Source organism: Rhyacophila brunnea, unplaced genomic scaffold (assembly GCF_057557595.1).
Source record: "Rhyacophila brunnea isolate RB1 unplaced genomic scaffold, BYU_Rbru_1.0 scaffold_23, whole genome shotgun sequence".
NCBI classification, from domain to species: Eukaryota; Metazoa; Arthropoda; class Insecta; order Trichoptera; family Rhyacophilidae; genus Rhyacophila; species Rhyacophila brunnea.
The window spans coordinates 9,445,361-9,471,266 of NW_028232893.1; the positions used below are offsets into that span (position 1 = coordinate 9,445,361).

General features: G+C 37.0%; 1 protein-coding gene across 1 annotated transcript in view; it reads right to left on the reverse strand.

Moving 5' to 3' along the window:
* Positions 1–861: 861 nt before the first annotated feature.
* Positions 862–25,906, reverse strand: part of LOC147069461 (cholesterol transporter ABCA5-like) — a 40,848-nt gene continuing 15,803 nt past the window's right edge. Inside the window, exons 13-31 of the mRNA XM_085950660.1 lie at positions 25,697–25,846; positions 25,058–25,301; positions 24,067–24,243; positions 23,108–23,475; positions 22,500–22,677; positions 20,614–20,971; positions 19,923–20,109; positions 19,041–19,157; positions 17,593–17,812; positions 16,163–16,250; positions 15,044–15,236; positions 14,022–14,210; positions 8,864–9,163; positions 7,908–8,068; positions 5,954–6,161; positions 5,563–5,654; positions 4,270–4,662; positions 3,370–3,554; positions 862–1,380 (exon numbers count right to left, since the gene is read on the reverse strand). Coding sequence (XP_085806786.1) covers positions 1,265–1,380; positions 3,370–3,554; positions 4,270–4,662; positions 5,563–5,654; positions 5,954–6,161; positions 7,908–8,068; positions 8,864–9,163; positions 14,022–14,210; positions 15,044–15,236; positions 16,163–16,250; positions 17,593–17,812; positions 19,041–19,157; positions 19,923–20,109; positions 20,614–20,971; positions 22,500–22,677; positions 23,108–23,475; positions 24,067–24,243; positions 25,058–25,301; positions 25,697–25,846 — 3,924 coding nt within the window. The 3' untranslated portion in view covers positions 862–1,264. The remainder of the gene's footprint in view (positions 1,381–3,369; positions 3,555–4,269; positions 4,663–5,562; positions 5,655–5,953; positions 6,162–7,907; positions 8,069–8,863; positions 9,164–14,021; positions 14,211–15,043; positions 15,237–16,162; positions 16,251–17,592; positions 17,813–19,040; positions 19,158–19,922; positions 20,110–20,613; positions 20,972–22,499; positions 22,678–23,107; positions 23,476–24,066; positions 24,244–25,057; positions 25,302–25,696; positions 25,847–25,906) is intronic.

A 25,906-nucleotide genomic window follows, 5' to 3' on the forward strand; every position in this document is an offset into this window, starting at 1 on the left:
AAAACTTGGGTTCTCATTTCACTAAAACCAAACACTTACTTAGCAGGGCAGAATAACACAATTGCACGGTGTTGACTAAAATATCGATAAGTAGGATGCAATTTTATTCCCAGTAAGTCTATGAATCACACTGTATCTATCAAAGTCATAAAATGCTATCTTGAGTTATCATGTTTTGCGGAGTGCAACAAATATTGTACCTATTTTATAATCAATGCTTTTTTACATAATAGTTTACTCGTCAGTCATCGTATCGTACAGTTACTATTATCCGACTTGAATGGAGTTGCGTGATGATAGGATAACTAAGAATTTATTATGGATAATCCAGATCTGCCGGAAACTAATTATTACTAGTAACCGATGCAAAATAAAATTTACTCATAATACTTACATATATAGAAATAGTAAATTTCACACAGTGTGTATGTATGTATGACTTTAATTAATCAAATAATGATTAATTCGACTTTAAATTTTCTTAAAATCAGTAATACGTCATGTTCTTTTTTTACATTTTGACTACCTATGGTCAGGTAATCGAAATGTCAATTTATCTCGAATAATAAACAACAGGACCAAATGTTGTGAATGTACCCAATAATTAAAATGAAACGTCATCTAGACGTAACGACTTTATTAATCTGGTAATTAAAGTAAGTACAATTAATGTAAATCAGACCTAATAATGTATGATCAATAAAAGATTTTCTTGCAGTAGTTTATAGTGATTCATCAACTGAACATGTGAATTAAATAAAACACTAAATGCCAAAAAAAAGTCAGAAATAAGATAGGTACTAATAAAACCTAAACATGATCCAATGTGTGCTTTCATTTCACATGAAAAGAACGATGTAGGTACCATCTTACAGTAGTTGTTATGTTATGTGGCATGAAAATGGTTGATTGCAATACGTCCAGACTTGCAATTGCTTGTAAAAAACTAAAAAAAAGTATATTACAAATAATTTTAAAGTTTTTACACTTTATTTTAATTGAGGTATTTTGGCATTTAATGCTTTGCCAGGTATTCAACTGTGCATGGTTGCCATGGATAAACGTCTCCATCACCAGCGAGATAGCATCAGAACAACGGTAATAATATCTAACAGAATCGGTGTCTTATTAGGTAACGATTTGATGCTGCATTAGTCACATCATTAAGGTGACTTTTAACATTTTCGAAACACTCGTTGCGTACAAGAAAACAAATGTCAGTTGTTACGAAGCTCACAAAAATTGTGACAATAGCGGGTGGTGACTAGTGATCGGCTGGCTCGTTCTTTTCCACCTCGTCATACTGAGCGAACTTCAAAAACACCTGCTCCAACGTGGTTTGGCTGAAACTATATTCTACGATACGTAAGCTTTCCTTGGCTGAAAAAAAAAATTCATCAATTAGGTACAGAAAAGACAAATTGAATAACATTTCTCTCAAAGATTAGCTCTTCAGTTACTCAACAGATTAAATTATTAAGCACAGAATCTAAAACGCTTGTCTTTTGCTATTATCATTTTTTACATGACTAGATTTCCTCTTCAAGATGAAGATGGAAGGACAATTGGACTGCTTAAATCTTGATAATTGATCATGTATAGATAAATCATTCTACAGATGCACCATAGGAGATTCACAAGTGTGTTGGTATCAATGCATGTTTTCATGCTAGCAAGTAATACCAATACAACTGCGAATCGCTTTTGCCGTACCCATGGTGCCACTATAGGCTGTTTGCCCATGATAACCAAACATCGCAGCAACTTTCCCCCTTCTGTACATTGCACAGCGCACACTCTACCTCATGGCTACTACAATCGCTACAGCGGAAAGGTGGATTGGCGTCCAGGGGGGGTCAAACGCAATGATTCTGAGGATTGCACGATACAAATGTCATGCAACTGTAAATTCTATATAACTATTACCAAAATTCTATAATTGATGTCTTTGTTGTCAAATAATTATTTATGATCCATTTTTAGTATTTAAAGAAAACATTTGACAAATCATTTATAAGTTTATGTATGGTTTTAGTGTTTGATGGGCGAGTTAAGTCAAAACATTCAAATTATATGGTTGCTGTTAAAATAATAAACATTTTATACACATGGCTCCATATAATATAATTCAGTATTAGAACTAAAATACTATGACAGGACATCCATTGACGTCCTCTACTGTGGAACGGAATACGACACGACGTTTATAGAAGTCGTATTTTGGATTAAAACAATATTCTCCCTGTCTACTCGTGTCACAGTGCGAACATATTTCCATTAGATAATGTCGTATCTTAAGACTTCATTTCTATATATGTATCTAAATCAAAAAGTTAAAAAAAGTAAGTAAAATATTCTTAATACAATAATTTAAATATGTGTTATATCACTAACATGTATTAGCTAACACATGTCTACGAATGTGTTAATGTACCGCCACACACAGTGTGAATTAACGTTGTTCAAAAAGCACACATAGAATCTATACTTTTAAGCTAGTACAGCAGTACACATGATCGCAACACAACCGAGAGGACCTGTCAGCGACAATATTAATAGAGGTAATCATAATGAAATGACATTTCAGGTTGAGAAATATGTTTCAAACAATTGGAACACTGCATTCGTATATTTCTAACTGATAATAAATGTCTCCAATATTTCTGCCAATACAAATCACTGTTTCTTCGTCGGATCTACAATGACATTTATCCGTTTTAAGGTGATACATCAGTGAAACGACAAATAATTTTCAACTATAGGCGCGACGAAATTTTGGACTCGCTCGCATTCTGAGAGAGAACGTCAAGCTGGAAACACGTCACTTTATTTCGTGATGGCGACGGGCGTATTAATTCTTAAATCGTGTAAAGATGACTAAAAACGTTACCCATTTACTTTAAAAAGAAAACATGTCAATGAATATATTATTATTGTTACTAATAGAACAATAAACAGAACATAAAATGGACGTATGTTGGATTTATATGACAAATTATATTTCGTTTGGCACGCATCATTTGCACCCGCGACCCGCAATCCGCGTTTCGCCTAGCCACGATCTTTTTAGACCGTGCCTCAACTGAGGTACAGCCTTAACAGGAGATCGCGTCGTATCACTGTTGCGCCTGTAAGCACAAGAGAGACTTACAACATAGCTGACAGTTACAATTTATGGCTATGTTGATTTCAAGTTGAATTTCAGTGTGTAACTACACCTAATATTACAACTAAATATTTGAATCCACTGTCACACATAAATAGATACCTATGCGGTGGTGTGAAAACTGCTCCTAATTCATTTCATTATTACATGTTACTTGTACTGCTTTATTACTCAACCCCTCAATTATTATTGTATAAACTTACATGCTTCTAACTTGGCGAAACACCTGGCCAAGGAAGTGACACCGTGCTGTGGTACACTAAAGACCAGCCGGTCGGCAAAACTTTCTTCTAGCTTGGCGTCAGGGAACAGCTCGCCGACGAATTGCCGAGCCGCTGCCACTCCGTCGCTGGTTTCCTGCATAAGACTATCGGCTTCCGAAGCAACCCTAAAACCAAACAGGTAAAAAATAAATTCTCATGTCAACGTGTTCGGTTTCACACTGGGTTGGTTAGCTAAATCAATTCTTAGGTATGGAAGAAGCCATTGATTAAATAGGTTGTAGATATCAGATAAGCTAATTAATTTTCAATGGCAAGATATGATCAATTCAAAGAGTTGGACTATAAACAAGAGAAAGAGAATTGAATTCTAGTATTGAAACACGTGATAACATTTCCAGAACATTTTTAGTGTGGTTGATTTGGTACTGATTAATATTGTGTTAGTTATTCTATAGCAAATATCATTTTTTAGAGATATACAAATTATAATCAAACCTTGATATCATCATCAACATTTTGCAATTCATCGCATTAGCAAGTGGACCCACAACAATACTACTTTATGGCAACAACAAGAGATTTCCTTTTGCTATGTCCGGACAAGACGCGAGCCGAATACTACAAGGTTCTAAGTGTTCGTCCTTGAAAAAACAAACCCAACAATGAAGTAGTATTCTAAGCTGCCTCATTGTTACTTTTGTTTCTCCAAGGACAAACACTTAGAACCTTGTAGTTCTCCACTCGCGAAGAGATACATTGTGCTTTGATAAATTTTCTCAGTTCACTATTAGGGGACTACATAGTATGTAGTGTTGCTGGTACAGCAATAAGATGCGCTCCAAACAAAACACAGTAATTTTGAATCCTCAAAACCCTCACCTGGACTGTATGGATATTGAATTCCTATGCGCCATCTCATCGTCCTCGTCATAATCATTATGAGTATCAGGCACGCCAACCAGCGGAGTGTGAATGTTGGCATCCACGCCGCACTCCATCGCCCCGCTGCCCGCGTCCTCCTCCAGCAGAGACCCGGCTTCCGAATCCTCAACCTCGTCTTTCTCGCCGAGGGAAGGGCTGACACTGCCATTGGGAACGTTGATTCCTGGAGCAATCAATATCCTGGCGGGCGATAGGACTCCGCTGATGGGAGGCCGGGCGGACGAGGCCATGTCGGAAGGTCTCCGATGCCGGGGGGGTGGTGATAATTTCATTTCTAAAGTGTAGCCGGCGCCGTACAGGTTTTTGAGGTGTTGTGTCGAGCCAATGCATCTGGAAAGTGTATTAAAAAATTAAAGATTATACATTTTGTATAAAATCCTGTAAATCTTTTGAAATCAGGGATGTAAACTCGGCATCATAATTTATGATGTTTTGGCAAACTCCTAATTTGGAAAACACATACGTGATAATCCCAATCGGTCCAACTTTTTTTTGAGAATTTTTTCTAATAGGTCAGGTATGTTTTTAGAGGTTTTTTAAAATGATGTATTTTCTATAATAAAGAAATTATGTAGCATTCTCAAATCTTCTTTGTATTTAATATTCCAATTACTAAAAATCATTGAATGTGGTTGAATTCTTTTATGGTGTTAATTGTCAATAAAATTCTTGGTGGAAATACATTGTATTAATTTAAAATAAAACACAATAGTATCTAGTACTTATTCCGCTTAGTTTAATAAAGTTTAATAATAAAAGGTTTCATCCGCTTCAAAGAGAAATTGTCAACTGGTAAACAACTAGTTCAATCAATAAAATCGGTCCTGATTATCAGTAAACTAAATGGAATCAGTACTACATATCGTCACTGTTCTGGCAGAACACACTAACTGGAGAATACTAGTTTTGAGTAATTTGACTTTGAAGTTTTTAAAATGTTTGAAATGGTCTATCATGTGAGTTTATTAAGTTATCGTAAAAAGGATGACTTTAAAATAAAGACCGTTTATTTATTAAGACGGTTTCCAGACGGTAAAGTTTGAAATAAGCAACATTTTGGTATAACTAACTCAATATGTCATTTTTTCGAATTAGTGTCTTCTGCCAGAACAGTGACGGTATTATGTTTTATTTTTAAATTAATAAATGGTAGTTAGAATGAACAAATTCAGTCAAATTTAATAAAATATGTAATCAAGTATACATGATATAAATAAATTAGCTATATACCTTAATCCACCCTTAACCATAATGCCAACCCTCGAACAAAGAGCATCAGCCTCTTCCATGGAATGTGTAGTGAGAATCGCTCCTTTTTTTCCCTGAAAATAAAAATAAGTCATAATTATCTTAAATATATTATATAATTTTACATTTTCCTAAGAATTAACCCTTGAAATGCATGTAATTCGCATTACGCCCTGAAAAAATGATTAATTAAATTAAACATGCATATTATTCTCCGTCATATATTTTATAGGTGAATCAGGGACAGTAATATTAGGAGGAGGAGATGCAATGTTGAGCTCTACGCTTTATACGAAGATAAAAGCGCAGTTTTATCATTCGAGATTGGGACACTGTGCTGGCTACGTGATTAGTGACATAATCAAACACTCACTTGAAAGCTGGCCAGAATAGTGTCCCAGAGGAAACGTTTACTCCGGGGGTCCATCCCGGTAGAGGGCTCATCGAGCAGAACGAGGCGCGGCGCTCCCACCATTGCCATGGCGAAGGAGAGCTTCCGCCGTGTGCCACCTGAACACTCATCCGTGTGCTTGCTTGAGTGCTCCGATATCTGCAGACCGCTCAGGTACAGGTCTACGATACTGCAAAAATCAAACAGACTAATGAAAATTGAGTCCATCAAAATCTACATATTATCAGTGGCGGCTCGTGGATAAGATATTTGGGGGTGCTGCGGTTGATTAAAAATAAAAATAAATGTTTATTTGGATTATATTTTACTATTAAGGGGGGACCATGCTCGTCGTAGGTCAAAATTGAGTTTTTATTGTATTTTCAAACCATGATCCTGGACACTCCTTAAACGTTGTAGATAATCTATTTATATAATTTTGAAGCCTTATTATCCTTTATATTTATTTTAAACATTTGATGACTGCATAAAGTATTTTTGTTACATAAAATAGTATTCTTTTAAACCTCTCGCTCTAATGTTTTAGAATATAGTCATATTTCGGTACATGAATGTGCAGTGGTGTTAAGATTTTTTACATTTATTAATTTTTAAACGCATTTATAAAACCATTAGTATAATTTACGACGAGATAATTTTAGTAAAATATTCACGATAAAAAATTATATTGATAATCTCTGTGATCCCAAATTTGACAAGAATCTTAACACCACTGCACATTCATGTACCGAAATATGACTATATTCTAAAACATTAGAGCGAGAGGTTTAAAAGAATACTATTTTATGTAACAAAAATACTTTATGCAGTCATCAAATGTTTAAAATAAATATAAAGGATAATAAGGCTTCAAAATTATATAAATAGATTATCTACAACGTTTAATCCTTTCCATGCCGCAATTAGTTAATTGATAGTAATTAACATAAGAATTGGTGTAATTACGGCGTCCAAAGACGCTTTGGGCACTTAACCGGTTAAGGAGTGTCCAGGATCATGGTTTGAAAATACAATAAAAACTCAATTTTGACCTACGACGAGCATGTAGGCCGTTAACCCCAAAATTAAATATAAATAATTAATTATATTAATAATTAAAATAAAGAACTTTGCATAAATTGCTTGCAGAAATAAATTTTAACCGTGTTAATAAATCATTATAGCCATAATTGCGTCGCGTGCTCACGCGCGTCGCAGAAACGGAGAAATACTGAATTCGGACTGTCTGATCCGCAGTACCGATTAGGCTTCCATTTGCGAGCACCGCTGCCCGCGCCCTCCTTCGCCGACTCGAGAACATTCTATTGAAATCGGCACTGTGCAAAATCATGTACCTACCACGGTGCATGCTAATATTATTGGACATTGGATGTATCGATGCGCTGGCGAGCTGATTACACGCTTAATAATATTGATATTTTCATATAATATACATAAATTTATGTATATTATAATATCACATTTGTCTCAATTTGTTTGGAGGTGCTGCAGTACCGCAGTGCATATGGACGAGCCGCCACTGCATATTATATACTACAACATACAACACTTGATAGCGATTTCACGACATTTTTAATAACATTTGTTATTAACATTATTTATAGAGCAGTTGGTTGTCGATATTCCTGATTTGGTCCGTCCATCTGGAAGCAGTTCTTCCTGGTCCTCTACCACTTTTGACCTGGCCAAATACCACGAGTTATTCTTGATAGTCATCCTACCTCTGTGTCACATAACTAAATAATTGGAGAGTCCAGCAAAGGCAAACTGAGAAGAGTCTTTCTCAAATCTGGAATTCGCTAATTATGGAATAATTGGTTCGTTTTCACCCACATCTATTAAAAAATTGTAAGGACAGAATTTTAGATTCACCGAAACTATTTAATGATCACTCGTTTCAACCATATTACCGTACCTGGCAATATCCTGCTTGGGAACTCCCCGTATCGCAGCGTAACACTCCAAGTGCTCCCTGACAGTTATGTTCTTCCAAAGGGCGTCATGCTGCGGGCAGTAGCCTAGCATCTGGAAGGCCTCGTGACTCGACGACGTCACATTGTGCCCACCAAGAACCACCTGTAAATCAAACCATTGCCATTATTATCATGAAACAATAAAAAAATCAGGGTAACCATGTTCTATCCAAGATCAATATTAGAATTATTGAAATGTTATTGAATTGTCTTTGAAAAAAATCTTTGGCGCTGCTGAAAAAGATGGCATTTAAAAGTTGAGATATAATGACCTGTATACACTTTATGGGGGCGAAAAGATCATATGGCATATGAAAATACAGAGACTGCGCTGGATCGGCCACGTGGATAGAATATGGGAGGAGTTACTAGCAAGGTGGGCTATGTAAACATCCCATAAGGGCAAAAGAAGACACGAATGGCCAAAATTAAGATAGCTGGACTGCACCGCAGGAAATATGAGAATGTTTGGCCAAAACAACCGGAAAGCATCTGCGTTAAATTGTCCAGGGTGGAAAAAGTTTTTGGAAGAGGCCAAAACCCGTCAAGGGTTGTGGTGGTGACGGCTTACTTAGAGTATAAAAAATTTTTACACTGTGGGGTAGTTAGCGTGTTGTTCACCAGTTTCTCAAATCTTAGAATCGAACAAGATACAAGATCCCTCATTTACGGCAGAAAGTGAGACTGGAGTCATATCTGATTTCGAATTTGTGGATGTTTGCATTAAGAGAAGAGCAGTATGCAGCATTGAAATTATATTATTGAGTGAAGTTAACAGTCACCAAAGCTTATGGATCCACCAATATATTCATTGAACAGTTAATCAACAGTGTGTTGCAGGTTTTGACTGACTCATGATATAACTAATATTGGATGATTATAATTATTGTTTTCTTACGGTGCCGTTGGTTGGCGCCTCTTCAGCGGTAATAATCTTCATGGTGGTGGTCTTGCCGGCCCCGTTGTGGCCGAGCAGCCCAAACACCTCGCCTGCTTCCACAGCCAATGAGAGAGAGGCCACGGCCGCCTGGCAGTTGGACGGGGAGCCTTCTATGGAAGCCGCGGCGGCCGCCCCGCCCACCCTGTCCCCCTCGCAGCTCTCCGCCTCTTCATGGTGGCCTCCGCCCATGCAGCCGCAGCTACCTCCCTCACGACAGCACGCCGACACTATCGTGGGCTTGTATTCTTTCCGAAGATTCTGAAAATTAAATGAATTAGGATCAGGTAACTTAAAAAGAGAAACAAACAAGACGAGGCATCAGACACTCTCCGTAATTGTTAATGCCCACGCACAAGTATTGTTCCAAAACGGCAGCATTTTTTCAGATTTGATAATGGCTACCAAGAGAATGGTCACCCGAAAAACTCAAAATAAATGACACTAAATAATGGGACTGAAGATTCTTAAATCTCTTTAACACGTTGATCGCCATGGGGGTCACCGGTGACCGGCATTGGTTTACGTTAAGGGGGCCATGGGGGCACCGGTGACCGGCAAAGAAGACCTACCTTAGAGTTGTTCTACAGCGCCGGCGGGCACGCGCGCAGCGAATTTTTCGATACGCGGTGACCGGCATGGCCCTTCTGTATATTACTGCCACTTGGCCTGAAAATATGTCTTCCCAGTCACAAAATATAGGCTCACTAATGTAAAGAATGTACATAATGATAAAAAAAGTTAATAATAATAATAAAAAGTTAAGGTAAATGTGTTTTTATTGATATAAAAATAAAAATTAAATAGATTATAAAAATGTAAGTTATAAAAATTATGTAAATAATAAAAAAATAGAATTATAAAAATGATTATAATGTATGTATACGTTTATTTCCAGTTTATGTGTATCCAGGTATTATACTACCCAATTTGAAAACTTTTATTCCGTATTTGTGCCTTTTCTGTTTATTATACTATCTAAATCTAAATATAATTCGACCTCGAAATGGCATCATGCTCTCGTCAACACATCGTCGCTATAGGATTTGTTTCCCGAATAGACCAAATGTCAATTTTACAGGAGACGAAAAACAAATTTCAGTGTCGTATATTTTAATATCAGTAGATGTAACAATCATTCTTTCTATACTGTATGATTGCAACATTATCTAAGAAAAGATTCCAAGAATAATATACTGGTATAAATCATTAAATGAACAGAAAATGCGTTTTATTTACAAGTACTCACTGTGGATATTCGGGAAATTTTTAGCGCTCTCTCAGAATAATGGATATTCGGGACAAAACATGGACGTTCGGGATTTAAGACCGTAGCGTATTGCTGCACGGCCCACAGATTACTGAGTGGTCAAAAAGTACGCGCCTCAAATGTTATATTTATTTACACGATAATTGTTAACAATTACCTCTACTATTTAAATACTAAATGATCGTAATTACCCAAGTTCGTATGTAATAATAACACGTGGCAATCGCTTTTTTAGGTTTTTTTTTCGGATTAAGTAATAAAATAGTTTTTAAGTAATTAACTATTTTTTTATTGAACGAATATTTCACAAGATTTAAGAATGTACCATTCTAATAATTGAACATACTTACATATTTTTTTAAATCACTTCTGAGAAAATATATTATAAGGTATCTACTACTTCAATTACTAACCGACGTCACGGTCATTTCTCCAATATTTTATGATGGTACTTACTCGTACTTGCTAACAATTTTATATTAATACTTTTTCCAAAAAAAAAAAAATCTATTTATATATATCTGTATATTATTATATATATATATATTTCTATAATTGACAATTAAACTTATTACAAACCACCAAATAAATATTATATATTTACTATTGTAAGGAACAACAACACAAAATAATAGCATGTATAAATTAATTACCATTGGCTGCTAATATTAGGTAGGTACCAATATCCTAAGTATATAATATCCACCAAATAAATAGTTACTAACATACATATTAAATTAAAATATTAATTATCAGCGCATTCAAAAATAAATAATAGCATCGCCTTTATTTTCATAGAAATACCTAGATTAAAGGTAAAATAAAGACAAACAATGTTTGATTAATAATAATTTGAAATAATAATTATTTCTTACGTCATAGTAGTTGCCGGGTCATACTGTAGAATTCATATAACCGTTGGGATTTTGTGTCATTTATCAAAACAAAATGCAGTTATTTAGGTTGAAATACTCACTTCCACAACTCTATTGTAAGTTCAGGGCGAACTGGTGATGTATCAGCTATGAATGATCTCTTCAAATTTGATGAATTCACTATTAAAACAATAGTAACGTTAAAAACAATATCAATAAGACGAAGTTTGAAAGAAGTCTCCAGACGGCGGAAAAATATGAAAGTGGGCGTGATTGTTTTAGAGCTAGACAGCGTGAATGTGGGAGCGAGATGCACGGCGTGAGCGCGGTTTGATTGGCTAAAGTCATATTCGGGAAATAAACACTCAGCCAGAGATATATTTCGACCGAAATTAACTTGGATATTCAGGTACGAATAGTTGGACATTCGGGAGAAAACCACGGAGTAATTGTAACTTAACATGGCGTATTCGGGTTTTTTAAAAAAATATCTCTGTTCCTAGATAAAAATATATTGTTTTTATAAATGATTTCGGTAGAGTTCGATAAAAGAAATTGAACTGCATTAAAATGTCGATTTCGACAAAAATGGATATTCGGGAAACAAATCCTATAGCGACGACATATGGACAGGTGACCGGCGAAATGGCCGGCCCGGCGCACTATAATAAATTAACTTGTTGGCGCCGTGACGGACACATGTGCCCGGCACATCATAAAAACCAATATTTACGTAAAAAAATCATCAAAATGAAAAAAAACATTATATTCTTTCATAACCTATCAAATAATACCTTATGAGATACCCGGGGTTCCAGCGGCTAGCTCAGGTGTCCATCGAACCCCGGATTCACAAAAAAAAAAAAAATTAAACGGTTGGAGTATAAATAAAACTCGGTCTTTCGTGTTCGTGACGTGGTCTTATATTTTCTTATGATTTTTAGTTTCACAAATTTATATCTGGGTTTTTACGATTATAGTCGCAGGTCCTATCCTATTGGAAAAGGGACGCTTACTAACTTTTTTTCTCTTTTTAAATTCCTCAGACCCACGCCAACTAGTAAAAGGGACTAGTGATTGGCCAAATCTGATCGCATGATCTTTGATTCGGCGAATCACGAGCCTGACCCTGGCGCCGGCGCGCGAGGATTTCACGCACAATGCGCGGCAAAATTTATTATATTTGAATACTTATATTTAGTCTTAAAATTATCGCTTTCATCCATCATCATTTATACTTTTTAAATTAAATTAAATTTATCTTAATTACACCTCCGCCCAATATGCGATTTTCACACACCGGACGAAGGCCTTTACTTATGATTAAAAAATACTTACGTGGTTGAGCAAGGAATCAGATTAGATGTTTTATGAAGCCGTTTCTAGAGGTCAGGGTTACGTTTCGACTTATAGCTACTAAATGATTATTTTACACCGGGAGAAGCCCGCCTGTAACAGGGGTGTATCACTTAGAAACAAATAATCATTTTTTAACTATTTTATGTAAAACTAGTTGGCGATCAATGTGTTAATGACTAACACAACAAATATGTTTAAATAAATACAGCATAATATTTTTTTATACCTACATTAATTCTAGAAGCAAGCAAAGTAAAACCTAGCGTCATACCATAATTATTCGCCAGCCGGCAAAAAAAAAAAAAAAAACTCTAGCGATTCACTTTGCAAAGAAATATTTTAAAATTATACCTGCTAGCCTACTAGGTACCTAGTAAGTAGGTAATAATTTTTTTTGAGCCAAGCGAAAATTCTGAGAAATCCCACAGACTCAGCCAATGGCTGACGTTTCAAGCTAAATTTACCTATTTTATAAATAGTCATTTTATACGCTGTACATGTTAGATTAAGAATACTGTGACTGTAAAATGTATTTTTGGCAAATAAAACGCCCTGTTTGGCAGTAATTCCGCGTTGTCAATCAAGCACGCATGTCCCCGAAAGGAGAAGCAGACATAACCTAACCTAGAAATGCCATCATCTCGGGGGGTCCAGCTCATCCTACGCTACCCCCCCCCCCCCCGTCCTTTCGGAGGTGACAACAGGGTATTGTTGTTGGCGGTTATAGACGCGGTCTTTGCTGGCTATTGGCTTCACTGCTGAAGGCTGTTTTTCGCGGCTGAAGGCTGAAGATGCTTATGCTTGGGGTCTGAGGCAAGAGAGTCAGGGCTTACGGCTTGCCGATGCCGTCTTTTGGCTGGGCTGGAGGTCCTTGTCGCTCGGCGTCCGACTCCGAGGCGAGAGATGCTTGCTGGGCTGGAGAATCTGGAGATGCTGTTCGTTCGATGTCCGATGCAAGAGAGAGAGCTTTTCACACGCGTTCAACCGTCAGATTCGGCGTCATCGCGCTTTCGGTCGCGAACCTCCCTGTTTTACTGACAGATTGACCAGTGGCGGCGCTATCGGTAGACCACGTCCAATTTGAATTTTGGAGGCGGGCTCCGCTTGGCCGAGGGTTGCGAGAACCGTGAAGAGTGGACGTAGGCTGTGGTGTTATGGGAAAGTTGATGGTTCGGTCCGTCCTTTGAGGTGGTCTCCTGTGGGAGACCTTCATCCGGTATCAACATCTCACTGAATACTAAACAACTTTAGTCAGGTTCATTAGTTGTCGTAGAATTTCGTACTCCAAATCTTCTAATATTGCCTTTAAAGTTATTACCTTTTCTTTTTTGAACATATATTATTTGAAAACACTTCATTTTTATAGTACTTTTCCATTTTTATTAATTAAATCTGGATCGGTTTCGACCACCGCAGGTCATTTTCAACGTCCCTAAATCCATCTATATATGTTCGTCTAAGACGGACGAATCCGGTCCAGATTTAATTAATAAAAGTGGAAAAGGTACCCTACAAATTTGCGTTTTATTAAATTAATAATATAGACATTGCATTAATGCATGTAAGACAGACTGCCGTCGATATGCGAATGAATGTATACATCAATGTTACTCACATGCACCATTAATACTGGCGGGTTTGGAGGAGGCGACTTGAGTAATCCGGCGACGCGGTGCCGTTCTCTTCTGACGTCTGCGTCTTCATGCTCGACTGCCTCAGCTCCTGTGCCGCCCGTCACTCCGACTACAGTCTGTGGACCCAATTCTGAATCTTCGCTCTCGTCGCGAGATAGAGGACCTCGTTTCTGTCAACAAAGCAATCCCAAAGAGTTAGGAATATAAACAAATGGAGTCTACTACAAAATATTACATACAACACTAATTGATGGCGATTTCGCAATGCTTTTAGTGTGGTTGAATTGATAATTAATGAAAAAATTAATATTCTATAAATTCTGAAGTCTTGAATAAAAAAATGGATTAATTACGTTGACAAATTGATTCATGACAGCTATAAACTACCTAACATAGCTGCCATCTTTGGAAACTGTCTAGACAATTCGTTAACATGTACATATTTTCACATAAGCGAATTTGTTATTAATCTAACCCAAATATTCTATATACGTACAAAATTATGCTTCAATGTATTAGGCTGTCCAATTAGTTATAGCTGTATGGGCATTATTTATAGCTGTATGGGCATTATAATGTGAATGTTTTGGTTTCGGTACAAGTCCAACATATTTCATGTTCAAAATGGTGAATATAATATTACATATGTAGTAAATAGACGAATTCTATCAGTTCATAACAAATTGAAAATTAAAGGTTTATCTAGGCAATATTTGCACTTTTAATTATCGATGGAATTGACAGATTGAGGAATCTAAAAATGCGTTGAAAGAATTGCGAGGTTTTTGACAAATGTGAGTGATAAAGTGTAAAGATTGCTACAACAAAATCCATACTTGCATCCCATTGAAACTTTTGTCCACGAGGGCTTTTTTATCTTCGCTTTCATACATTTAGGCTCTGACTAGTAGAGAGGGTTTGCCTTTGTGTAAACCCCTGTTTTTACATAATATTGTAGTGATCAAATAAAATATATGTCTCATTGAAATGGTGATAATAATACCTTTTTCCTGCCAAAGGAGAAGACATCCGAAGGCCTAGCACCAGCTTTCAATGCGTCGACGCAGCGCAAGACGGCGCACCAGAGCGGGATGTGAAGAATGGACCCTGCCGCTAAAACTAATATCTCCCGCGTCGCGTAGTCTATTAACGTCAGCTTGGCACACGCCGCGCTCAGACGACACATTAGGTGGACCCTGAAAAAAACAATACAAATTTTAAAGATTAAATATCACCTTTGGAGCTAAGTTGTTAAGGGAACATACAAATTGAAGTAAGCTTTAGATGAAAAGCAATAAAGTCGTTATTCGACTTATCTATTCATCGCAATGTTTCCAAAGTGTGTGTCTCGACATCCTGGAGCACCATCCAGGATATTTAAAATTTTTAATAATCCCAGGTATCAGATTCATATGCTTCATTAGTTCATTCTATACAAGACATAATTTCAACAAAGCATACTTCTCTTCCCTTATCGCATTACGCATGGTGTCAAAATTGGGCAAGACTTCACTCCCTCTTGTCTGGCAAAATAGCTAGTTACTGATTGACACCTTTCGACATGCCAACTCATGCGATACTATTATTTGTTTAGATAATAATATGGAGAAGTTCACATGGATTTGAATCTGATTGAGCTGTCTTGTAACAGTAGGTCGTGTCTGGAAATTTACACGTATGCAGTTGGCCATATCACAGTTGAGCATGAGATGTTGTATCGGAAATAGATAGTTGTATAGAATTGAGATCAAAATCATGTCTAAATAAAACACTTACAAAATACATTATCACAATGACACTGTTATTATCAGATATTTGGTACCAATCAAATTATAATTAATATTCTTATTGAATCTACTAAAATTGAAAAATCGCTGTCTGCAATACTTCGCTAATAATGCATAATTTGTTGATCATAATATTATATAGCCATCTCTTTATGTCGACTATGCTACAGCAAAATGTAATATGTACAATTATTTACATGTAACCACAGTAGGCAAGTTAAAAAACAATTTGTCGATATGGAACTGGCTGTATTGGATAGCTATAAAGGACTAATTTCCTCTGCAACTGTCAAATTAATTGTTATGATAGAAAATAAAAATGAAAGAGGTCTCACCTGTCAACGTAATAAACTAATGCGTACGGAATGTACATTGTATTTAGTAACGAAAACGTGCAATGTAATCCAAATGCCCAGTTTCCTCCTGAAATACAAACATAATTACGTTAGGTACTACACAATAACAGAAAACTGACATACATTGTCATTATAATAGCGCCTGTAGTACACGTTCATGGATTTACTTGCACCAATAGTGTGTATTTTAAACTATCGCGATAATACCTGTTTAGCCAATCTCATTCTTCAAGCGGAAGCGAGACGCAATGTTGTCATTGTATGGTGCAATTTGTAAAAATCGGTAAACCTCAAAATGAGTCTGCACGGTGTGGTTCGTCAGTTCAACTGTTGCGTGATATCATGGGTTGTGATAATACGTACTATCAGCAGTAAATCCATGTACATGTAAACGGGTATAAGTATATTTAGCATCTCCACAGAAATGAGTTGATGAAGTCAACATTGCTAATGCCCGCGTTACCACGTGTCGATTTTTGTTGCTCAACTTTATATTGACTGTCGAAAAAGTAATTGACAGGAATGTTCCCACATATAGATTTAAGTTGAATCGACAATCGTAATCAAGAATTCCTCCGAAAACTTTTTTGGATGAAGACGCCATAGTTAATTCAGAAACTAAAACAATAACACATTGACGGGTAATAGTCAACTAATCACACGCAAAGTTGTTATCACCTAACTTGCCTAAGCAACCGAATGAGTTGAATGATGACTCACCGTTCGACTAAAAGTGGAAAGGACCTCAACAAATATGGTTCCCACTTATCAATTGACTTTGAATTACAAAAATCGATAAATGAGAACGCGGCATTAGTATTATTGTGTATTCCACAACCAACACATCACGGCTGGGCAACAACATTTCATAGTTCTGTGTAAAGCGTAAGGAGTGTGGGTCAGAAGAATAATTTTCTTTGTATTAGCTCAGGCGGACTATTTGACGCTGACTTCTGTCATAATTATGGGGCATAGTATTAGAGAGAAACATCAAAGGCTCAGTTCCAATCTGGTCGCACACCTTTGATATAAAACAGCAACAAGTAAAGGAAAGGATGTTCAATAATCAAATTGAATTGTTTCTTCTCTTTCGATATCTCAAAACTAGTATTTTTGTTAATTAATTGGCGTTGAAGTGATAGAACTCCATTATAAAGAGTTCATTATAAATCAGTTATCTTAGGATTATTACCAGGATAGGTTTAAGCCGGTATCGCCTATCAAAATAGCAAACATGTCAGTGTTTAAAACGATAAGTATTTTCGACTTGATGTTTTAATTTTTTAACCTGTGAGTTAAGCAGTTACAACAGGCAACTCTGTCACTAATTAAAACAATCAACACTTTATAATGCTGCATTCTGGTAGCCCACAATGCTGTTGGTGTTGAGAATAATAAATGACACTCACCTAATCTAAACATATCCAAGCCCGCCACTAGAATGAAGGGTATCATCCCGACCCACGTGGCGATATTGGGAAGTATGCTCTGCGCCGAGTCCATCCTGTCGAAGATGTACGACAGGCTGGTAGAGAACAAAATAGACGCTGGGCAATAGAGTGCCAGCTGCGTGCTCAATGTTATCATGGCAGGGGGCTCTCTCAACGATGGAATATCATTTAAAATTACCTGTCGAAAAATTTAATTAATGCAAATTATTATGCTCCTGCTGTAAAAAAAATAATTTTAACATATTACACTTTATAGTTGTCACTATGTACTTCTTCGACGTTATATGCTTAAGCGTATTGTGAGGTGTACGAATGTTAATGCTGCTTTCACTGTGTCAAACAGGGAATATGTAGCTGAGAGCAAACATTGCTTAGTGCAAGAACGTAGTGGTCGCGCGGGGGCGGCGTCTTGCGAAACTCAAACGTATAACCGTGTGTAAAATGTTCGTAGACAGTGTCTTTTTTGGGGCATAATACACACGGTTATACGTTTGAGTTTTGCAAGACGCCGCCGCGCCGCGCCCGCCAAATGACTACGGCCGAGCACTTAGAGTAAAAAGGGGTTCATTCATAGTGTATTGTATTAATTGCGATAGTCAGAGATATGATGACATGAACATATTACAGTGGTTTCAGCTAGCCATGTGACATCACTATCCCGACTGCGCGCGCAGAAGAGAGTTGCAACATTACTGGCATTTTTAACTTATTGCCATGCTGCAGTCGAGAAGATATTGTATTTGCAACCGGGCTAATACTGATTTTGTAGATCATTAAAGATGGATGCCATTTTCATGAATACCGTCATTATTACACTCCGAAAACCAAGAATAGTCAAAAAATATTCACCTATCTACAAAATATCTTAAGTTATGCCATTAAATCAAAGATAATTCTAGATATTTTATAAATAGAAGAATATTTTTTATCTAGTATGGTTTGGTGTTTAGGCAGGGCTTAATGAATTTAAAAAAAACTAACCAGAATCATCTGTTAAAATTTATGTATTCTTAATTCAACGAAAACAAATAGGTATGACTGAAAAAGTGTGCACTATTTTTGTCGGATCGCACATAACATACCTAAACTATTTTGGTTTGGTTTAGGCAGGGTTTAGTTTAATTTTAAAAACTAACCAACAATATCTGCAAATTGCATTCTTAGTTCAATGAAAACAAATATGTTTAACTGAAAAAGTTTAGTAAACACTATTTATCTCAGATCTTAACAGTCTACCTCCACCCTTCGCCAGTTGTATTATTGTAAGTAATATTGCCCGTAAAGGGTCTGCTTTAGAGTTCATGTTTGCAATTTTAGACGATAACTAATGGATTCAACATTGGCAACAGTAAAATAAAGAAATTTTGTATGGATAACCGTAATCAGATAAACGTAAAATAACTCACCAAAAATATTAAGGCTATAGTTATAATAAGCATAACAACTGCCAAGACGGCGAAATACGTTGCGAAGTAGAGACCGAGAGACAACCCGTTCACTCGGAGCTGGTTCTTCGCTTTTATCTGGAAAGAAGTGAAGAAAAAACCGTTAAATCTTTGAAACATATTATTTAGAAAAAATCTTGGACTAAATACATGATTTTGATTGTACACACACATTCCGGGCGGAGATTTACCAATGAATGCGAAAGATGTGCATACTATTAATTTTTCTATAACTATCAATTCAACCACACTAAAAGCATTGTGGAATTACTATCAAGTGTTGTGATAAAAAAGCCCCATATATCTCCTTCCAGTTATGGTTACAAACAAGTCTGGATAAAGTTTTTTATAAAATGAACCGTTATCTAACTGTGGAAACTTCACTGGAAACTCTTTTCCTTCACGGTGTCTTAATTTTTTGTTTTTCTGATCTGCCATTTGAAGATTTTCTTTTCGAGGCCTTTTTTTAGGTTTTCCGAGCTGCCAATCGAAAGTGCCAGATTCTGTGGTTTGGGTTGGGCGAGATTTAATTGAATTTAAAAAACTACCTAACACCATCTGCTATTTGTATTTAGTTCAATTAAAATAAATAAGTATGACTGACAAAGTTTAGTGTGCACTATTTGCGTCAGATTTCCACAGACTACCACTACCAAGTAAGTCAAATTAACAGCGTTGACAAAAAGATACATTCATTGCTGCCGAAGCAGAGAATATAAATTTTTCTATAGTTACTGATTCACCCATTCTAAAAATATTCTGAAATCGCTATACAGTGTTGTAATAAAAAAGGTTCATAATATTACTGTCTATTATCATGGGTAGGCTGTTCAATCTGTTTACCTCTCTGTCGTAGACCATATCCACAGCGAGGCTGACAGGCACCAGGACGAAGATCATCCCCATGAAAAGTGCGCAGGAGATGATGCCCAGGTCAAACTCCTCCGGCTGGGCCGTCTGCTGCAGAGGGTGGGCCGACACCTCGATAGGCCGCCATTTCTCCGCCAATCCTGAGTCTTGCATCGCCATTCTGCAATTTAATATGAAAAAAATATTGGATCAAACGTCGCTTTGGTGGTGAAGTGATCTCTTCCACATTTGTGAATTTTATAGGTAAGGGTATTTGAAAATTTTATATCTCACTAAGGTCATGTTTTTGCATATTTTTTAAGGAATAATTTTTGAAAAACCTCAGATACATACCTATTAGAATAAATACCAGAAAATAATTAGACCACGTAAGATTCAAACTACATAGATATTCTTTTTAACATTACAATAGGCCATGAGGCCCAATGACAGTTGTGTAGTGAAACAGTAGTGTATCTAGTAATAGATAAGAAACAATTACAAACACCCAGGCTTTGAGAAAATCACATATATACATTGTGACCTCACCGAGAATCGAACTCGGGGCCCCTAGATGGAAGGCCAGCGCCTTAAACATTTGACTACGATGGCGACAAATAATAAAGAATCGAACATTCTTAAATCTTGTGTATATTGTATTGAATAAAAAGTAATTTTTACTTACTTGAACAATACATTACTTAGAAGATTCACAATGATAGGCAGACTATGCGTAAAGGTATCATTATACATGGCGACAACGGACAAATCCCTCAGTCCGATCGCATTGACATTAAACGCTGCCATGTTGGGCATCATCCTCAGCAGTCCGGGGAAGCTTCCGTCATAGTCGGAGTCCACCGGACCTGCCCCGAGAGACGCCAGCCCCTCGGCGAGTCCGGCCATTCCGTTTTCTCTCCCCGTGGAATCGTGGAGCGCTACTGAGGTCTTGTTGCGATATGTACTGGCGTCCAGTTGGAGAGGGTGCATCTTGAGGAAGGACACCTCGCGGGACTTGACGTAGAGGCCGAATGCAGCGAACACTGGAATAGAAACAAGGGGGGGTGAACATTATTATTCTCAAATTACATTGGCAGATTGCATCTGGCCCGATCGTCTGTCACAATTGCCAAAATCTATTATCTATGGTTTTCCGGGATCGTGAGCAATATGGAACCAATCCTATTTCCGTCTGTCATGATTCACGAAGATTCATCAAAGATTGTTGAGAACATACAACCTAAATAGGTTTGACAGCTGAGTTTTGACGTAAAATTGCGTGGGAAAACTGTTTAGTGTAGCCACCAATCTAACAAAGAAATAGTTTTCGGTCAACTTATATTTTTAATAATAGCAACACTATGTTTATTTTACAACCAACGCGATCAAATCGTTGCGTGTAATTGCTTATAGTGTAAAGACGTTGGTCACAACGGTCGGCGTGGATTGATGTGCGTGTCTGCCAAATTATTTGTTTAATTTTTTTTTTAATATGAATTTATGTTATGGGCAGATAAGATACCATGGTGTGTTTACCCACAATACCTTCCCAACTGTCGCATAAAAAAAAGTTCTCCTTCAGGTCGACAGTCTCACGGCCGAGTGACTAATAACACATCTATTGGTATTTTTACGAGTATTGTTTGAAACAAATAAAATAAAATTTGGTTTGTTTAGGTCAAACAATTGTTACGACCGTAATAATGCATTGAAATATCACAGTGGTAACAATAGATACACACAAAATAGCAATTGACAAGTTAACGTATCTGGCCGCCGGTACACAGAAAATTGACAGCGTGGATTGTAGACGATAATAATATATTTTAAATCCAGAATTTTTTAAACCATCTTCGTTTACTATAATACAGTGGGAACCTTATTTAGTGGATCTATTTCAACTAAGTACCCTTATTTCACACTATACGGTTTTAACCGTACAGAAAAAAATTTAACGGTAAAAATCCGAATCGGCAACTAGTTCATGCTCTTTTCACACTATATGGTTTATGCACAGTTTTTTTCCGTCACAAACTCAGTTTGTGGTTGAGTGATGTACTGACCGTACGATTTACAACCGTCTACTGTGAAAGCGTGCATTAGGTCACGTACACCACTGAGTTGGTGGCTATCCGGGCGCCGTGAATACAGTGGCAATGAACGGCTACTATACGGCTCCGTTTCGGTTTTTAACCATCGCCGTGCAATGTGAAAAGGGCTATGCTCTTTTTCACGTCACTAAAAGAATGTCGCCATTTGATTTTTTGCCGTACGGTCAAAACCGTATAATGTGAAAGGAACATAACACTATGTTGTTATATTTGGATGTATATATTATTCTGTTTGAAAAACAGTTATCTAGAATAACTGTTGGTAGTAATGTTTCACCCTTCGTGTTTACCGGCCTGTCTTTTAACCTTTATTTACTATCTGCTAACTTGTATAGAAATTAATATATTTAATTAAAAGTGGTTTAAATCCCGCCTGCTGGAAAACATTAAAACTGAATTATTTAAAACTGTCATCTAGTTGCAGAACCATCTGTGTCAAGTAACATAAAAATTGTCATACCGATTGGCAATATGATAAGCATGTAGAGTTTGTAGGGGTCCCTGATCATCCTGATGGTCCTCAGCCAGATAAGAGCGCGGAAGGTCTGCATGGTGCTGGGCCGCACCTTTATCCTCTCCAGCATCTGGCTCAGATCCGGAGGGGGGCTCACCACATTCGCATTGTTCGCACCGGACACCTGTTATTACATCACAAAATAGAATGTTATTCAACGAACGGCAGATGTTGAGAGCTAAAGAACATTGTTAGTGATAGCAGAAATATGTATACAAATCATTTCCGCCTACTTCTTGTGCACAGGAAAACCGTTATCAGTACATTTAATCTTCTGTATGCACTATTTATTGAGTACATGGTTACCTGTCTTGGGTTACACCTGCAATATTCCCAATCTGCTTTTAGACAGGTATGGTTTGGTGTGGTCATTAACTTTAATCTTACTATAAAAATATTCTGGGATATAAATCAAGGATCTTTAATAATTTCAAATTACTCTTTCTGTTATAGTAGTTAAATTTCCTTAAATTCAACGTCATTATTTTTTGTAAGAATTGAGATAGAGATTTTCAATAAACTACCAGTGGCTTGCAGAAAATTATTAAGCGTACCTTAACATGCTCGATACCATGCCCCGTAGCGTGCAGTGCCAATCCAGTGGTACCCCCGGGAGAGTGACCGGGAGCTAAGAGTGCGGTTCCAGCCCCCACCCCAGTCTGCAACTGCGCCGCTCCCTGCACAGCATGATTGAAATGCGCGTCGGTCGGTAGAGTGTGAGCGCCCGTATTGCCGTCCTTGTCATGCAGCTCCTGATAGCTGGGGCTCTTGCTTTGGAGCGAGAGGGATCTAGATAGCGCTCTGGCTCTGACAAGCTTCCGGGACAGTCCGTCTACCGGGCCTCCGGGTTCTTCGCCTTCGCCTTCTAGGTGTAAGAAGACTTCTTCCAGGGTCGTCATGGAGACTCCGTAGCTGCAGATACCTGTGAATGAATAATTAAATCATTTGAGGTGCTGAAGATTAACCAAGAGTACAAGTGAAACATTATTTAAAACTAGGTGGACAGCCCATCCAAGGATATACGAAATAATGATAATATCTAAAATCTTTTTATTTACTAGCAACTTTATGCTAGATTCTATAATTTAAAAACGTGTCTCATATAAAATAATGGAAAAAGATTGCATCAAGTCCCGCTATAAAGTTAGTATGTAATTCCATCATTATTTTTTTGTAATTTTTTTGTAGTTCAGTGCTACCAATTTCAATAAGAAAATATGATTTTTCATCAAATCTATTGATATTGGCATCACTGTTTTATGGGGGACTGGAAACTGAGAGACTGGGAAGACTAGCATGTCACGTCTCTTCAGTTTAGTCGCAAATGTTTTGAATCTGAGAGATTACAGTCTTGCCGTGAGCGAGCTGCCATTGAAATATATTAGCTAGATACTGGCTGAAATTCTAGTTTCAGTCTCGTCTTTTTTTAGTATTGTCGTGAGCAGAAGGCCTTAATCTATAAAACAGTTTCATATTTCATATTATAAGTTTCTTCCAAGAATTAAGTTCTTACCTAATCTACTTGCTTTAGTGTTGATCTCCTCCTCAATGGCGTTGAAGAGAGAAGCGAACTGATGAACGGCGTTGTGCGGAAGAATATAGGAAAGCTCTCTGCCGTGTCTCCGAGCCTTCTCAGCACGAGCCACTCGGCTTGTAACCAGGCGGGTGATTTGATGCTCACGGCACACACCTGGAAATAATCAACGGGTTAGATAGAACCTTCTGTGGTTTCCGTATAAATATCACAGAAGAAAACTCTAGTTTGATGTAAATAGCACTTTTGTATGCAAGAAACAAGAATGTTATAAAAGACTTTTATGAAATCACTTTGATATATTTAGAAGGAGGTTTTCAACATTTCATATTGAAAACTGACGACCATTGCTTGAGTTAGGGAAGCGGAAATAATGCCGACATAGTGATGTTAATATCTGTACAGTTTACCAACTAAACAATCCTTCATTTGTTCAGTAAATACATTCAAATCTTATACTACAAATAATGTATAAAACTCCTTCTATATAATAGGTATTATTGATACATATATCTCATTAGTTAAATTCATTAAATTCCTAGTATTAACGATTTTAGACCTGTTGAATATAGTATTTATTGATTATTATTTAATGATCTATTGTTAGGGTTTGACGATGTATAGGCCTATTAATTGTATTATTAGTAATAGGGCTTTTTTACAAACACTTCAACTATTCATAATTTGTTGACTTAATAGGTGGGTGATAAAGTGTTCACCTACTCTATTGTATTACTTTACTATATAAGTTAGAATTAATTGTGTCCCTTGTCAGTGTGTATTTACCTTTGGTGAGTGCACATAGCTCCTGAAGATGCCGAAAGGCAAAATGCGAGTCGCAAAAAATGACTCTAATGGAATAGTACAAAACATAAATCTATTAGAATTTAAATTCAAATTCCATCAAGTACCTTCGGTCAATAGTATTAATATCAAATGAAAGAAATTACAAGCTGCCCAAATATCTCACCGTCCAAAACTAGTGTCAGATGATATCCTATTCCAAATTTATTCTTGAGAAACAGAGAAGTTCCAGCGCAGCGCAGCCTGCCCTTGGAGATGACGGCCTTGCGATCGCCCAATATGTCCGCCTCGTCCATAAAGTGTGTTGTCAAGAGAAGGACCTTGCCAGCCCGCAGCCTCTGCAGTATCCTCCACATGTGGCGGCGGGAAATCGGATCCACTCCGGCTGTTGGCTCGTCCAGAATTATTATCTGCAAATAAGTGCATAATACCATTACCTCTCTATAATCTGATGTGGACCTTGCTCATCTCTCGAAAGAGGTTTCTTAAAAGATTTTTTTACGAGAAATAAATGATTACTTCCTCAACCAATTAGGTCCATACCACTAGAAAAATTAATATTTTGTGTGTTGGTGGAATGACAAGATAGCGGCATGTGTTGAAATTTTATTATTCTGTACAATATGACATACTATTTTCGATTAATCATCTAAATGCTCTAAATTCATAACAATATAATAATGTGCATCTAATTCAATCGTTAGCCTTGGTAGCTCTTTTTCAGTTTCACTTTCACGCGTCTCGAATAACTTCAGACTATCAATTATAATTCTACTTTTAAATTATCTTCACTACAGTGGTATACCTTTGGATCTCCAATGATAGCAATGGCAACACTGAGTTTCCTCTTCTGCCCTCCTGATAAGTGCTTGGCAAACTTGTGAGTCTGCTCCGCCAAGGATACTTCCTGCAGAGTTCTAGCCACTTCTTTCTCTCTTCGCCACATCGGAATACCCTGAAATTATTCAGTAATTATAGCGTTATACGCAAACAGATTCCACTGAGTACACAAACC